Source organism: Vanessa tameamea, chromosome Z (genome assembly GCF_037043105.1).
Source record: "Vanessa tameamea isolate UH-Manoa-2023 chromosome Z, ilVanTame1 primary haplotype, whole genome shotgun sequence".
NCBI lineage: Eukaryota > Metazoa > Arthropoda > Insecta > Lepidoptera > Nymphalidae > Vanessa > Vanessa tameamea.
This window is the reverse complement of record NC_087341.1, coordinates 14,034,318-14,051,666: the sequence shown is the minus strand read 5'-3', so window position 1 is coordinate 14,051,666 and position 17,349 is coordinate 14,034,318. Positions and strand designations below refer to the sequence as shown.

The following is a 17,349-nucleotide window of genomic DNA, read 5'->3' as shown; positions in this document are numbered from 1 at the left end:
GTGATCTAAACTAGATGTCGCTGACATGATATTAATGTAATGAAAAATAAAAAAAAAATGATGAAATAAATTTTGTGTCATTTTTCCGTCACTTCAAATCATACCGTAAAACATGGTGCCCTAATTTATAATTCATTATTTAAATTCTACAATAATATAATAAATGTGTAAATTTAATGAGTAAAGATGAGTTATGTACAAAAAAAGTAGGTATGAATGTTTTTTATTAGAATAGGTACCTATCTAATAAGTTATAAATATTAGTAATTTTTTTTTCAGGCCTACATTTATTTCTAGAAAATACCTTTCAAAGTGTTAGATAATAAGGTGAGTAATGTACGGTAAGACCTTATTTATTTTAGTTATTATTTAATATTAATAATACATTACTATATAGAGATAAACATAAAACTTATAATTATTTTATTATGACCACGATGATGATGTCGTCCTGATCGATTTCGGTTAGGGAAGCCAATCTCAAGGGAGACCAGCTATTTGGCTGCGTATTTACGCAGGACACATTATAGTACAGATGCACTCCTTATTTCCTCACTCTCATAATCCGATGGAAGGCGATGGAAGGCGAAGTTTCTATTTTACTAACAATATTATTTCATTATGATATATCGTAAAAGCAACTTCGTTCCAACCAAGTGTACCACGATACCTCTCTTTTGTTTTTCCTTAAACACTTATTTTGACTTATTGGGTTTATTTGTTAGCAGACATGGGGGCTGATTTCGAATTCCCGTTAAAAGCTAACTATTGTGGCCACTTCGACTTGGTGGAAATCGTATTCCTCTGTGTTGCCTTTACGTTCCTGTTGATCGTGCTGACACAAGTGGGTCGCATCATTTCATCTGGATTTATAGATCTTACTTAAGCAAAATTAGTGAGTAATTAGATACATATTTGTATATATTATGTATATAACACAATCTGTCGAAAGAATCTACATAATAAACGAGCACTACTTGGGTTAGGGGACCGTTTTTAGAGCAATATTTCTTTTATGTTCGCCAAATCCATTGTGACCTTTCAACCCTGGAGCCTTTTATCTCGTCTTAAAACCATATTAAACTGTTTGTTAGTACAAAATACAAATGTTCCATACAATTTATAAGAAGAATGTATTATCTTCGTTTGTAGGGTGACCCTGAAGCATCTTAGAGGCGTTTGGACAGATGAATAAATAAAAATCAATATTATGATCATGTCGAGGAGGACAGTGATGTTAATACCATAAATAAAACGAATAATATTGCAACATCTAAACAATGTAAACCGTCTACGATTGTTATATAACATTAATTTGAAAATTGCAGAATAGCTGACGGTTGACGATATTTTTAATAAGTGTTTTGTAACTAGCAACGTAATACCAGGCGCGTACAATGCTCTGACGACGTTTTCGGTTTATGATGGTATACTTTCATAATTACTATTCAAGTTTAATGTAGGTTTTTTTGTAATAAAGTTGAAAGATTTTTCTTACATGTATAAAATTTTATATTAGAAGCGCTTAATGTTTTTAGATATTTAAATGATTTGCGTACCCAGTCATTAATTGTAAAATGCATAAGTATTATTCTTATTATAACCTTTTTTTTTTTTGATAAATATGTTACACACGAAACGAGTAATGATGTGAATCTTTGATAATTAAACGCCATAAAAACAGTCGAAATTATTGAGAACTATGCTTAATAGTCTAGTGAAAAAATATGAATTATACTGAAGATCGCATTTTCTGGAACCATTAAATAATTATTATACTTATTTTGTGTTTGTATTTGTTAATCATGTCCTCGGCCGGCGTTTAATAAACAGAAATAATCTGCATGGAAGCGTACATAATTATTTCTTGTGGTCTTGCAGCCTGGCGGAAAAGACTCCAAAGTTCAAACCCTTTAAAAGAATGAGATAATTTTGCCCACAGGTGGGATATTTACGGGTTGTTTCTGCGTTAATCGATTCCAAAGCTTCTGAGGCACGATTCATACTAGTTCGCAAGTCGGGGTGGCATTATTAGTATATGTAACCAAAAACAAGATGGCAGTAGGAACGAGGATAATTAAACAGTTTTGACCTTGAGTTGGAATGACACCATTGGTTAAAATCTAAAATAATATTTGGTATTCATTATTGATTGCTAAAATTACATTATAAATGTCGGCGAAGTTATGATCACAAATTTGTTAAATTAAATATTATTATTATATATTATAACTTAAGTAAATAAGTGTTTTATTATTAAAAAGTTAAGTAATCAATATGATTAATTTTTGTAGTGCATAGTATAGCGGACCTACTAAGTTACTAACAAATCGCAGGGAATAAAATAAATCTAAGGTCTGTTTATCATTATGCAATTTAAGTTAATGTAAAAATGTATATGTATCGTATTCTGAATTTTTATCGCTCTACATAAGTATAACCTAATAAACGACAAAATTATTGATAATTTGAAAATATACTCTTCAAATGTATTATGAAGTCGAAAGCGTTTGCCTATATAAACCGCAATAATCAATTTTCACTGCAAAACTCTTCCTCGTCATCTTCGTCTGAATCTCGTTGCATGTCCAGGGTCGGATTAGCTATGACAAAATAAACCCCGCGTTTCTTGTGACGAAGGTACTTATAATCTATTTTTGAGTCATAAAGTTTTGGATAAAATACAATAAAAGCATTTTTATTGAAATACAAACAATAATAATACAACAGTATTAGTAAAGGTTTTTAGGGTAAGAATCCTTTGTGCGAGCCTTATCGGAGACAAGAGAATAATTACCTTAGTCTCGCGGTCATTTGGCACTTAATTGCTAAGCAACGTAAGTGGAACTTCATCGCGTTGCCGTCATTTGTTTCGACGCTCTTTCAGTTCGTTATATGACTTCTTGTGAACTTTACAAAAGGTGAAACAAGGCAACACAAAGCTCCAAGCTAATGGAAGAACTGTAGTGGTATCGGGTAGATACGCGTAATAAGGATTTCGTCAGGCATAAAAATCCTGCCTCGGGTGTGACACAGTGGCGTGCCAAATTAGTGATGAGAGCAGTGCTAGTATTTGCTGTTTTTTTATATAGTTTGGACATTAGCCTGTATACCTACTTGTATATTAGATATCATGTAGTTAATGCAAACGCAAAATAATTTTCTTCAATAATACTTATAAAATTTAAACAAAATAAATCGACTTCAATTTTTTCATGAAATCGTAATGGGGCCGAAAGTGAATATCTAAGGCAAGTAAGGAGTTCTAAACAAACAAATATTTTTCAAATCGGTTCATAAATGAAGAGTTTTGAGGTAGAAAACAATCTAAATTGATAACTTGGAATAGGTTAAATAATTGGGTAATTCGGACCTGTTTGTGGTTTCCATTAGCTCTAGAGGATAATATAGTATGTCACTTGTGTTATGTTTTGTTTCTGGCTGTTTGAAAAGACTTGGGGATTTTCAACAACAAATCATTTGTATGATGTTAAAAGATGAATAAATAGCTAAAATAAATCCACTAGGAACAAGTACATTAATGTTATTAGTAAACTATTCAAAATATTTTGGAATTAAAATTATTTAATTTTAATTCGTAGGTTAACTAAAACTTTCATGTAATGAAATCAATTTAAACTGAATTTAAATACCATATTACAGTTAGATCCACGTGTACTTGTCTATAATCTGTATATTCAAGTTATTAAAACTATTAAAACAAAATAACATTCATGAAAAATTTAATTAAAAAGTACCAACAACTTGTCATCATATTCTCATTAGTCAATTATTTTGGCTAAAATGGTATCCAAATTCACACGCGTACATTTTATGTGTCGTTTTATTTAAAGTTCCGCTGGTTGAAGGTCACCTTCAGGCACATTTGTGAAACGAGTTTCTGTATGCGATGACCAAGACGACAAAATGTTGACATAACGTCTCGACAATGGACGACTGACACACTTTGAGTGTAATAGGGAAGTTCACTCTCAGTATTATGTATTTTAAGATTAGCACTGTAACGATTGTCAAGTATAATAATGTTTCTTGTGGTTTTGCGAATTGGTTCTGCTCTGCTCCATGTAATGAATATTTGATAACAGACAGACGTAGAAGTCGGTCATTTGATATGAAATGATCACGCTTCGTTTATAGGCACACGCGATTTTGCCACTTCCTACATTGTCATTTAAGTTGATATTGCTTTGTTCTCACTTATATAGAGTTAAATTTAACTTCACGACGACGAGAACATCGAGCTGAATTACGAATTTTTTTTTTTTTACATCCCTATATCTTTCAAGAATAGTTGTGGGTAATTAACAAATACACGATTTCAAAACATAATGACTAACAGGTATTCCTGATGAAAATATGGAGTTTATATTACATCAAATATAATAATGATATTATACAATATAGATATGATTTATTTATTCATAGAATTTCACGTATCTATGTAGGTATTATAACTTCGAAGAGAGTTGCGTCCAGTTTTCAAACCAACCTCTGTCACCCCTTCTGAGTTGTTTTCCGTTAAGTCATTTTATAGGAGAAGTGGATTAATGCAGCTGCAATGTTACTTGTCTAACATATTTAAAGTGTATTATACTTGGTGGGCTTTGTGCAAGACCGTCTGCGTAGTTACCGCTCACTCATCATATATCCTACTGCCAACCAGCACTGCTCCCGCCACTACAAGCACGAGGATCATCACCGTTTAGTTCCCAAGGTTGGTGATGTAATGTTTAGAAAAATTACGGCTCCAATTTATTTGGGCAATAGTAACCACTTGCAACCAGGTGGCCTAGTTGCCTATCAGCTTACGTGTGTTAAAATATGACTTTTTGTTTAGATTTCATAACTAGATAACTGAGTTGATTATGAGATATCTCGCTGCAGTCGTTAAGATTATATTCAGATAGAAAGCAAAGATAAAATTATGTCTATTAAGTAATTAACCAGGTAGACAAACTATTTCCAACCAAGTTTCAATGTATTCATATCAATTTAAATCGGTGCATTACATATTTTTTTGCTTTTTTAACTATTTTTTCTTCCAAATGTCTCGTAAAATGATTTTGCGTGATATACTATACTAATATTATAAATGAGTAAATAACTCTCTCTGTTGTTCTTTCACGGTCCTACCACTAAATCAAATTTAGTGAAACGATATATGAAACAGTCTTAAACCCCAACGACAGTCATAAGCTACTTTTTTACGAATAACACAACAATTAGTATTCCTAAAAATATTTTTTTTAGGCACTGCTAGTTTGCAGGCTTATTTCATACGTTTATGGATACATACATTTATAAAATATAATTAATAAAGTCACAGTAATAAAACTCGAAATATGTTACATTTGTAGGATAAAATAAAAGAAGTTTAACTCTTTGTCAATATGTTCTAATGAAAGCTTCAAATTTCCATACACTATGGCGTGCCCTTTTCATTCGCAACCTTGGCCTGATAGTGCCTTTCTCATGTCGTTGACTCATGTGGCGTCTGTGTCGTCACACCAATCGCCGACCAGCCGTGCAACACAATCTTAGAGTTGTTGCCGTCTTGAAAATAGTATTTATATATCTACGAAAATAATGATTTTGTATGCAACTATGAAGTAGTTCTGAAGCGTCTTAAAAGTTCATAAAGGTTTTATTATTTCTAAAAGAAAATCTATTCATCCCGGTCTACATCATCGGGCGTTTCTTTATTGAGACTAGTTAAATATTGAAAAGCTTTTTTATTTTAAAATCAAAAAGCAAAATATTATTTATTAAAGTAGGCTCATAAAAGTGATTTTGAATCGTCTTGCTTCATTATAGAATAAAATGTAAAGTATGTATGTAACTATGTAAAGCAATTTAAATCGTGTTGCAGATTTTTCAACAGACTAATATAATATAAACGCAAAAGTGTTTCTGTTTGTTTGATATCTCATTGTGATTACTACTGAACCGATCGTTATGAAATTTAACAAATTCATAGAGGTACCTTAGACCATAGGATAAGGATTGTAATATAAATAAAGGGATCTACGCTATATATGTATACTAATATTTTAAATGCGAAAGTAGCTCTGTCCGTCTTCCTATTCACGGCCAAACCACACAACCGAATTTGATGAAATTTTTTACGAAGCAAACTTAAACTTCAAAGAAGGACTCAGACTTTTTTATACCAACACCTGACGACCAACTTCTAAGCCACAAGCGAAGTCGCGTGCGACAACTAGTACCTACTAAGTATATAAACTACTATACTACTATATACAGGGTATTGGTAATTCGACGTATTCCCGTTAGGAGGTGATAGGGGTGACTATTTGTGATAATTTTAATCCCCCTATGCATGATGCAAAAGTGAACCATTTTTAAGTTATCGCGTCTTTTAAATTGTTTCAAAATAAGTCAAAAATGCAACTTCAAAAATTTATTTAAAAAAAAGTATCAATTAAAATCTACTTTTTTCTTCTGATTTATAAAAACGATTAAACACTGGATATTTTTCAATATTTAAACAATAATTATCGGTCCAAATTTAAAAATGCGAGACGAAAACGATATTATTTCAATATTTTTTTACATCAAATATGCCTGAAAAACAAAAAAAAACATTATGAAACTTGTTCTGCAGATTATTTTAAAAACATAATCGTTTACTTAGCTTTCCGAAAATGTATAAAAACTAGGAATTTTTTTCAAAGCAACCGAAATAAAACGATCAGAAAGGACGCTGGTGGAAATTCGTATTCGAACATGACCGAATTCGTACTAAAGGTCGCTCTTTAAAATTCCCACAAAATTTGATCATGATGGTATTACTAACTACCACAATAAACATTATTGGAGTGAAAAAGTGGACAAAAATCCTAATAAAAAGAGGCCAAAAGGGTCACAACGACGTTTTTCGGTCAATGTCTGGATGGCAATAATTGACGACAATTTAATCGGACCATATTTTTTACCAAGCAATTTAAATACTGCAGCTTACGAAGATTTTTTGGCAAAAAAAATGTTTGGCCTCCTGTTTGGGGTCACATGAAATCCCTAGTTTATGACGTCTCGCCTGTGTCATCCGCGGAAGAAATCAAAATAAGAATTATGAACGCTTCAAATATAATGCGGAATAATTTGACTAGTTTGGTAGTTAAGTCGCAACTTAGAAAAAGAATGCGACTTTGCGTTCGCAATAGGGGAAGTCACTTCGAGCAAGAACTAGGCTAAATTACAAAATATATTGATTGTAACTTAAGTACTGAACTGTTTATGTATCTAAATTTTATTTTAAATTTGTATTAAGTAAGTAAGTTAAGTAAATAAGTAAGTTTTATTACATTGGTTATTATTTTAAATCAATTTTGTAGGAATTTTAAAGAGCGACTTTTAGTACGAATTCGGTCATGTTCGAATACGAATTGCCACCAGCGTCCTTTCTGATCATTTTATTTCGATTGCTTTGAAATAAATTGCTAGTTCTTATACATTTTCGGAAAGCTAATTAAACGATTATGTTTTTAAAATAATCTGCAGAACAAGTTTCATAATATTTTTTTTTTGTTTTTCAGGCATATTTGTGGGAAAAAAAATTATTGAAATAATATCGTTTTCCGTCTCGCATTTTTAAATTTGGACCGATAATTATTGTTTAAATATTGAAAAATATCCAGTGTTTAATCGTTTTTATAAATCAGAAGAAAAAAGTAGATTTTAATTGATACTTTTTTTTAAATAAATTTTTGAAGTTGCATTTTTGACTTATTTTGAAAAAATCTAAAAAACGCGATACCTCAAAAATGGTTCACTTTTGCATCATGCATATGGGGGTTAAAATTATCGCAAATAGTCACCCCTATCACCTCCTAATGGGAATACGTCGAATTACCAATAAACCTGTATATATATATATATATATATATATATGATATGAAACTATTTTGACAACATTAATTTTAAGATACTCTGTTTATGATACTCGATTTTTTGTACTTATGGTATTATATTGATTGATTGAGAAATAGATTCTATTGTTTTATAGTAAGAATTATTTATTTTTTGTCTGAATGACGTTTGTTTATGGTAAAACACGTTTGTTTGTGGTAAAATACGGTACAAGAAAATCGTTACGTACGCCATATTTTTATTGTATTTAAAATTGCGCAGTTTTCCCACTAGCGAGATTAAATTACATCATTTACGGGCGTTATAAAATAAATATGAAATTATAAGTAAAGTCAAGTGGATAATTGTTATCCCGTTAATTTTTTAAGTAGAAGTTTATTTCAAGTTGAATTTATTAACATTGTTTTTCATAGCATTTATGTAGTTTCTGGTTAAATAGATTTTTTTAATATTAAAATTGATTTAAAGAGATATTACCATACTTATGAATACCATAATTATGAATTTTATTATATGTACTGCTTATTTTTTGTGGTCATTTGCGGCTTTTTCAGTTTGGCCTAACAAAGAGGTTTTATTTATGTCACGTGTACGGAAAACACGATTATATAAAAATTGCAACAGTTTTCAACGAAATTTGATTCAAATCGCGCTGACCTTAATGCTATACGCAATGTTTGCTATAATTTGATTTATGTAACGATCAGTGTAGCGCGAGAAAAATTCAGTTATATCAAACCTTTGATTTTCTTCGTTACGCCTACGTTTTTAGTTTATTAATGTCGTTAGTTAACTTCTTCTCATCTGTATCGTTTGTTTAATTAAAGAAACGATAAAATGATCCTTCTTATCTTACAAACTCTAAATCATTACTAAAAATTTTATTATAATACAAATTGTTATGGTAAATAAGAGCTAAAGACAGCTTGATATGCATGTTTAAAAATTATCTATACCGAACACGTTTAAACTAAATTATTTAAAAGTGCTTCTTTACAATTTTTCTTCAACATCACCTGTTAGTATTTGTGGGTCAAATCTTAGTTGAATTTAAAGCCATTTCTTTCCAAATAATAGAACAAAATTTTGTATATATTTTTTGTTCTGGTGACAACCATTAGTAAATAAGAAGTAAATAAAAAATATTGACATTTATATGTTGAATAATTATTAGTTATTTTGTATCCATTTTAAGTAACTTTGGATAGTCTAAGCAGGGATTGCAACACGCTTAACAAGTTACGATTTGAATTTCACAAAATGTTGTCAATCCCTGAGCCATTCACCAGCTGTGTCTTAACTTCTTACCGTAATATCTGAGAGGTTTCAGAGCTACTCCATCATCGAGGAGCAAAAGCACGTGAACCATTTCACAAGTGGCCAGTACAAGCCGGAGTGTTGTTTAGTGTACACGTCAAATTGACAAATTGCGTTATATTTTGGCGGGATTTTTTGACAAGTAAGTTTTTTTAAAACTTTTTATAGTTTGTGATTTAACAACAAAAGGATTTATAGTTTATAAAAGTTTATTATTAAAAAATTTTATAGCTATGCGAACTACTTTTAAATTTATAGTACATAATGCAACATTAATGGCTTAGCGACTTTACAACTATTTACTTGTTTTTTTTTAAATATTTTCATAAAATAATAATTTTCTGGGTGTTTTAACATTTTAATACTAAAAGAAAGAAATTAAATACATTTATAAAATAATGGTTACTCTTTATAAAAAGTACTTTGCTTTGGATATCTTCTACATATTAAACTCAAACTCAAATTCCTTTATTCAACATAGAAGCATTACACTTTCTTATTGATGGTCAAATTAAACACTACCACCGGTACGGAAAAAGGAACATCCTGACCTTAAAAGAACCGGCGAAAGAAACTCAGCGGGTCTTTTTTTTTGTCAAATTAATTACATACATAATTGCATATCAATAGAAACAGCCAGGAGGCGATCGTTTCATTCCCAAGGTGTGCTATCAAACATAAACTCACTAATTGTATAGTAACCACACAAGCGTTCCTTAACATTTTTTTAAAATTTGGCAACAAAAGCATTTTGAACGCTTTCTGGGATCCTGTTGTAAAAGCGTATACATTGCCCCACAAAAGAATTACTGACTCTATGCAGTCGAGTAACAGGAGTAACAAGATTGTGTTTGTTCCTTGTACCAATGGTATCAGAATCACATTTTCTCATAAAACATTAATATTTTTCCGTACATAAAAAACATTACAGAATATATATTGAGAAGCAACAGTTAATATCTTAATTTCTTTAAATTTATACCTTAATGATTCCTTGGCTCCTAGGTTATAGATTGCGCGAATAGCCCTCTTCTGCAGCACAAATATAGTATGGATAGCGGCTGCGTTACCCCAAAACATAATACCGTAGGACATTATACTGTGTATATTTATAGGCCAAGACGGTTTCGTCTTGGTTGAGTTCAGTTCAGTACGAACCTTTTTTGCTCTGTTTGATAGTCGATTTTATTCTCTTATTTTAAGTTTAGTATCTAGTTGTTGATGAACTGAAAAACCTTCGAAATGTGTGATAAAAAAACGTTCGAAACATACAAATGTTTTCCTTAAGCTTTCAACATTATGGTTGAATTTCAACCACTAAACTAGTTAGTTTAGCTTAATTAGAGCAGTAGGTATGGTTAACAGCAAATATAATAAATATTGCCTTCTCACCCAGAATACCTACTTACTTAGAATGTTTGGAAAACATACTTTTAATAAAGGAGTAAGATTTTTTTTTCCGGTATTATGCTAAAACTAGTAATCGGATTAAATTTCCATGGTATAATAACTTAACTTAACGTCCAATGGAGACCAATTATTATTGTAGAACTAATAATTAATTTTCGTTTTATTTGAAATAACTAAAATATACAACTTTTAGATTGGATAATAAACATTTTAAAAAATAATTCCGTCTAGAAATGTTGAAATTCTCGGCTTTTCTCTAATATAAAAAAACCGTTACTCTTGAATCAATCTGTTTATTAGGTAATGAATCACAAATCCGTTGCGTAGTTTATAAGTTATAAGCATTCAGACGTTGGAAAGCAACTTTGTTATAAATTATGTAGTTATAATTATGAAAATATAAGGTAATCTACTTGTCAGAATTGTTGAATTCAATTTCTACGGAAAATTCTGCGTCCTCTTTATATATTTTATATAATAGTCAAAGTAAAAAATAATATATAAATAAATTATTTTATTTTATTGCAAAATATTGAAATAAATGTCATATTATTAATAAAAAATATACCAATATTCTATGCAGTTTGGAGATGTTATAAAACGTTTAAAAAATGGCATAGGCGAAAGATTTCACATGTCACTTGAAAAATAGCACACTATGAACACACATCAAATGGTTACTTTGAGAAGTCGGGAAATTGATAACATAATTAAACTAAGTACATACATAATTAATAATTCTAACTGAATATTACATAGAATATTCATGTTTTAATTGTGTCGGAAGTATCATAATTATAGGGGCGTATTTAATGGCACGTTATGTGTTGTCTGCTGATTAATTTAATTGATTCTTAATATTTAATTTATAATTACTTAATTATTTGTATAATGTACTCTTACGTTAAGTACGTTCCAGTATTTATTGCACCTTATGTTCCAATTGCACAATATTTTTGAAACAAAAAGTTTTTTCAATATAAAATTTAAATAAAGTTAAATAAAGATGCATACTTTAATAATTACAATGATAAATATTGGTATGAGTTTTTGGATTTTAATGAAATCAGATTAATCGTTGGGTTCTTCAATTAAACGACTGTTAATATTCACAAATTAATTTACTACATATTTTGTCTTAAAAACATAAGCCGTTAAATTCGTTCGAAATTATTGCGTTATTGTTTATTACACATCTGCGATTTATTAGGAATTGAGATAGAAAGTAATCAATAAGAATGCACTTTGATGCGATCATCAATAAACTTTCATTATGTTGATGAATTATGGCCTCTGAATTGGTATAGTCACCGATGTATACAACCACTTACTCTATGCTAGAGAGAAATAATGTACCGGTGTATCTACTAACTTCTTAATTTGTCTGTTGGATGATTACCTACTTACCTAAATAAAAATAGAACTCATGTTATTATATTAATACTTTGTTATAGTGTAGCATTTCACAAATAATATATGATAAACATTCAAAACAAATGATTATTTATACATAGTGTCATAGAAACAATCTTTAAAAGTGTGACTGAACCCTAATTGGACAAAGCTTAAATATCTTTACGCTCGGGAAACAGACAGCATAATAATTGTAGTCGCCTTTTAGTTGTTATGACCCACTAATTTCGATTCAATTATTTGCCATCGCAATCACCATATCAAGAGTGGGGTCCGAATATCGTATCTTATGTAACTACGAAAAATTATAATATTGCTCAAGCATTGAATGTAGCCGAAAGTTACCCAATGTTGCGTGAGACAGTGGGCGAAGTTTGTAAATCTGATATTACTTGAGGCTTGCTACATAGCAGTGCACACACAGGTGTAAGAGTAAATAAACATCTTGCAAGTCACTTGCGAAATTTCAAAGAAACATTATCTATTACGGATGTCTTGAAAGACGGGTGCTGAGAAGAGTTGAGAGGGCAACTAAACGTGTGTAATGTTTAAAGGTTACAGCTTGATTGCTTGTGAAGACACGTTTTGATGTCAATTTATTCATATATTGATAGATTATTAAATAATCCGAAATGAAATATCGATAAATTTATGTTTTAACTTATTCCTTTTTACGAATATAAAATATATAATTAATATAATGAAACAAATAAAAACAGGCGATTTGCGAATCTTTTTTTGTAAGTTTAATGAGCTAAAACAACTACTTGCGAATACATTGTAACTAGAGTAACCTTTAAGTCAAAGTTAAGTTAAAAAATCTTTATTAAATATAAAAGCGTTATAGTACGGTAGATAAACAGCAGAAAAACAAAAAAACGTTACACTTTCTCATTGATTGTTAAACTAACACCGGTTTGGAAATAAACTCCTCGAAGCTAAGCACCGAAGGAAGAAGAACCAGCGAAAAAAACTCAGCGGGTTCTTTTTATCTTAAGTTTAAAAACTCGTTTCAATAACTATTTTGTTTAATGGACTGGATTGTCTTGTCTAAAAATAATTAGTTATGTAATGTATTTAAGATACATTATTGAATGAATATTACAAAAGTAATGTACTTATTAGATAATTAATGATAGACACGAACTTTAAATTTTACTATTGAATATTATTGAATGTTTTCTGGGACTTTGTGTGTAGAAACTTATACCATACCATTATATAAACTTAACCGCCCTCTATCTGTACCAGCTGTTTTAGTTAAAATTCGCAACATTGAGATGGCGCTAGTAAAGTATCATTGGGAGCAAAACGCGGAATTTTCATCCCCTAACATGCATGTCTAGATGTATAATTATAGTTCCAGTATTACCCGTTAGGTCCTAGGTGGCACCACTTGTATTTTAAATGACGCTAACGTTGTGTTCAACGGAAAGTATATAAAGCCAGGCTCTCGAAATGTTCGTCGTGCCTTAAAAGTATAAGCCTTTATATTGCCCTAATAGCATTTGTTACATGAAAACTATTTTTTGGAATTCATCACACGGATTGTGTGTGATGAGTCAATAATGCTCTTTATATGTAGAAGAAATATCGTTTCGTCGTCTATTGAGAAACATTACTAAGTATAAAAAACTTTGTTCTCTAGTTGATCCGCTGAGATTCTGCGACAGAACTGCTTCAAGAATCAAAAACCTTGTCTATTGAAATATTTTGCGTTATTTTCTTTCATATAATACTGTTTAAGATAACGAAAGAATAAAAGGAGAGCTCCTTACAATTTAAATATTAATTAATCCTTTTTTTTGTCTTCGTATTGCTTTATACATACCTAATACCTTAAACGATTTTCTTTTTGTACTTCTAGTAACAAAATGTCACGAAGATTATCGAAACGATACTTGACCCCCGCTGAGGAATATAAGTGTCCTCTATCAGCGGAAACTCAGACGATAGCTGAGGAGGAATTAAGAGAGACCGAAAACTCTAGGTCTCAAGCACTCCAGGCGCTGAGAAGCTGGATGGAACAGAATCCTAAGTTTTCCGCAATCAGAATGGGTAAGAAATAGATATCAAGATAAGTTTTTAAATAAATAATGTCATACCATCCGATATGTTTTATTGACTTTAGAATATATTTTCAGATGGAAACTTTCTTCTACGTTATTTGCGCGCTAAGAAGTTCAGTGTCCCAATGGCCCAAGAGGCGATTGAACGCTACATACTACTCAGACAATCCTGGGGTATCGCCTTCAACCAACTGGACTACACTTTGCCCGTTATGACTGAAATCATCAACTTAGGGTATTTATTATTTCAAATTTCTATCTTACGTAGATATAGTGTAGCTTTATTAAAAAAGCTGAGAGTCCGAACTGTTCATACACTAATATATCAATATATTTTGATGTGCATTATAGCAAATGTAGTGCCTAGTCTGCCACCCTTAAGGCCCCAACGTATTCGACGACGTCCAGTGCGATTCGTCCTTGACACTTTCCCCCCGCGTTAGTTCCTCATAATTTTAAAATATAGATCAGTGCGTCGCGGGAATTAAAAAGGGAAAGGTCAACATTGTTTGCTACCTCCATTCCTGCGCTCGTGGAGTGTAACGTTTTGTATTTTAACTTTCCCTTTCTTGTATGTTTACATTAGTTATGAATAAAAGTATGTTGAATAAGTAAAGTATTTAATTGCAACAATATATACATTAGGAAGTTTCATAATACTACAAAAATTACGACAGCCAAATCTCTGCCTGGTTGCACCTATAATTGTATATATTCATTATTAATCAATCTATGTTAATAGCTTACGTAATTAAAGACTAAAGAAAATCTGATTATTCGTTGATTATAATAAACATGTACTTACCCCATAATACAGTACCGTAACCGAATGGTTAATTAAAACTCGATTCCATAACATTTTTTACTAATTATTGAAGTTATTATTTCAGGTACATTTTTGTGAGCCCGTTCAAAGACAAATTAGGACGTCGCGTTGTAATTTACAGGCCAGGTATGTTATATTTCTACATTAAAAGTTGTTATTCTTTTAGTTTTTAGAAATGTTTGTCCATACATGTAAAAATGTAATGTAAAAACGTGTTGCGTATTTTCTACGCTTCAATAAGATTTGAATATTTCAAGTGTCGTTAAAATAAACTTACGTTAAATAACCAGGTAATAGCCAGGTATCTAGATTTTTTTTTAATTTTATAGTGATGTAATAAATAATCACATGTTTGATTTAAATATAATAATTGCAATACACAATTCTAAAAAAACATTCGTATTGTAGCTGTTATAACATTACTTTGCGTACTTAAATACGTAATCTACAATTCTGTGTGTTTTTTAAAACAAAGGTCGGCTTTCTAATTTAAGTGGTCACTGACCACTTAAATTTTTTACATATGTCTATTTGGCTTTGTTTGAGAATGGTTGTTAAGTTATTTAATTCAATATGAAATTGTAATCAAATATAGTTCTAATTTTTATATCGATTCGGAAATGTATGTTATTCTGATCACAATACAATCAGCGGGTATCAAAAAGCTGGCGAAACTAGGAGGTGGACAATCGAACTGTTCTATGGCGGCACAGACCCGTCGTCCTTGAGCTCATTTGGTTTACTACGAGTCTCATCCCTTGCATTGACCTAAAATTTGTTTTGTTTTTAATTACAATCCAAATTCCTTTTTTAGGTGTATTCGACCCTTACAAATTCACGAACCAGGATATGTGCCGTGTTATGGCCATCTGTTACGAGACTTTAATGGAGGACGAAGAAACCCAGGTACGGGGACTAGTACACTATGCGGATGGTTCGGGAGTTAGCTTCCCTCATATGACACTCTTCACTCCGAAGGAAGCCGTAAGGATTGTGAAAAATGGCGAGGTAATGACGAAATGTACATCTTGTATATCATAAGTGGAGCTTATTAATAAAAATCAAATAGTATTTTTAAAATATTTTATCAATTTCAGCGTACTATTCCATTAAGGCACAAGGAGATATACGGCGTAAATGTCCATCCGACGATTAAGTTTGCGCTGGATTTCGGTATGGGTCTGATCTCTGAGAAAATCAGGAAACGTGTAAAGTTGTATACCACAATAGACGAGGTCGAGATCGATAGGAAGCTATTGCCTCAGGAGTACGGCGGTGTCATGCCGATGAAGGAAATGATCGGTCAGTTTATTTTTATTATATTCTGTATGTTTTTTTTTGAGATTATATATTTACTCACTTTCTGCATTGAAAACTTTCAAATACAAGTTATCGTAATTGATTCATTGTTAAACTCAAAACTAAGTCTTAATAAATACTTATCCGTTATATAAGAATATGAGTATGAACATTTTTATATATGTTGATACAATATTTAAAGCCAAATTTATATTTAACTTTCAGAGTTGTGGAAAATAGAGATGGCTGACAAACGCGATATTTTGTTACTAAACGACAAAATGGCGGTTCGTTTAGAAATGTACAGTGAAGCGGCGCGTGAGGGCGCCATCTCTGCTCTACGGAGCGGTGCGAATACTTGCGCAGGCGCAGATGCAGTTGGTGACGCTATGCGGGGTCTTACCGGAAACTTTAGAAAACTTGAAGTGGACTGAATTACTTAATATAAATTAGTTATTAATATAAGTAAGATTCATGATAGAGCATGGGTAACATAAGGGACAAATAATAAATAAGTATATGTATTTATAATCAACAACTATACAGTCGTGTTTATTTAAGTATGTATACACAACTATTTTCAGTATTATGAATATATATATTTATCCATATTTTTATATGCAAACTATGTAAATGATCATTTAATTTTGAAAATATTTGACTTTTAATTCGTGCGTTTTAAATGAACTGAATAATATCATTAGTATAGAATAGCTGATAACTTGTATGTAAGAAATCTTAAATAGGAACTTGTGATATAATCAATGTGAAGTGACAAACTCAGTTTACTTGAACGATTAAAGGAAGACAGAGGTAAATAAAAGATTGGTTTTGTTATTTCAAAGTTACTTATTAAAAACTCTTCATCTAACTAACTGGTGTGAAGCGGATTTGATCAACACCGTAAACGCCACGTCACAGTTTCAAATATGTAATGTCGGAATTTTGGCATTTAACAATACTGTATCAGGCACTAAACTAAAATTTGTCTGACCACCACATTACTAGAGACCTCTTCATTAACGTCAATAACGCGATCATTAACCAGTCTTATATAGAGAATACTATGAGAACTATGGAGTGTAGATGTAAGAAGAATTATGG

General features: G+C 31.0%; 1 protein-coding gene across 1 annotated transcript; it reads left to right on the top strand.

The window, feature by feature from the left end:
- The first annotated feature begins 113 nt into the window (after window positions 1–113).
- LOC113396647 (alpha-tocopherol transfer protein-like) lies at window positions 114–16,770 on the top strand. The gene is made up of 9 exons (XM_064220432.1): window positions 114–210; window positions 280–327; window positions 729–895; window positions 13,919–14,109; window positions 14,196–14,355; window positions 15,011–15,072; window positions 15,761–15,954; window positions 16,044–16,248; window positions 16,471–16,770. Exons 4-9 carry the CDS (start codon window positions 13,926–13,928, stop codon window positions 16,677–16,679), a joined length of 1,014 nt encoding a protein of 337 aa, XP_064076502.1. The 5' UTR covers window positions 114–210; window positions 280–327; window positions 729–895; window positions 13,919–13,925; the 3' UTR covers window positions 16,680–16,770.
- Window positions 16,771–17,349: the final 579 nt, after the last annotated feature.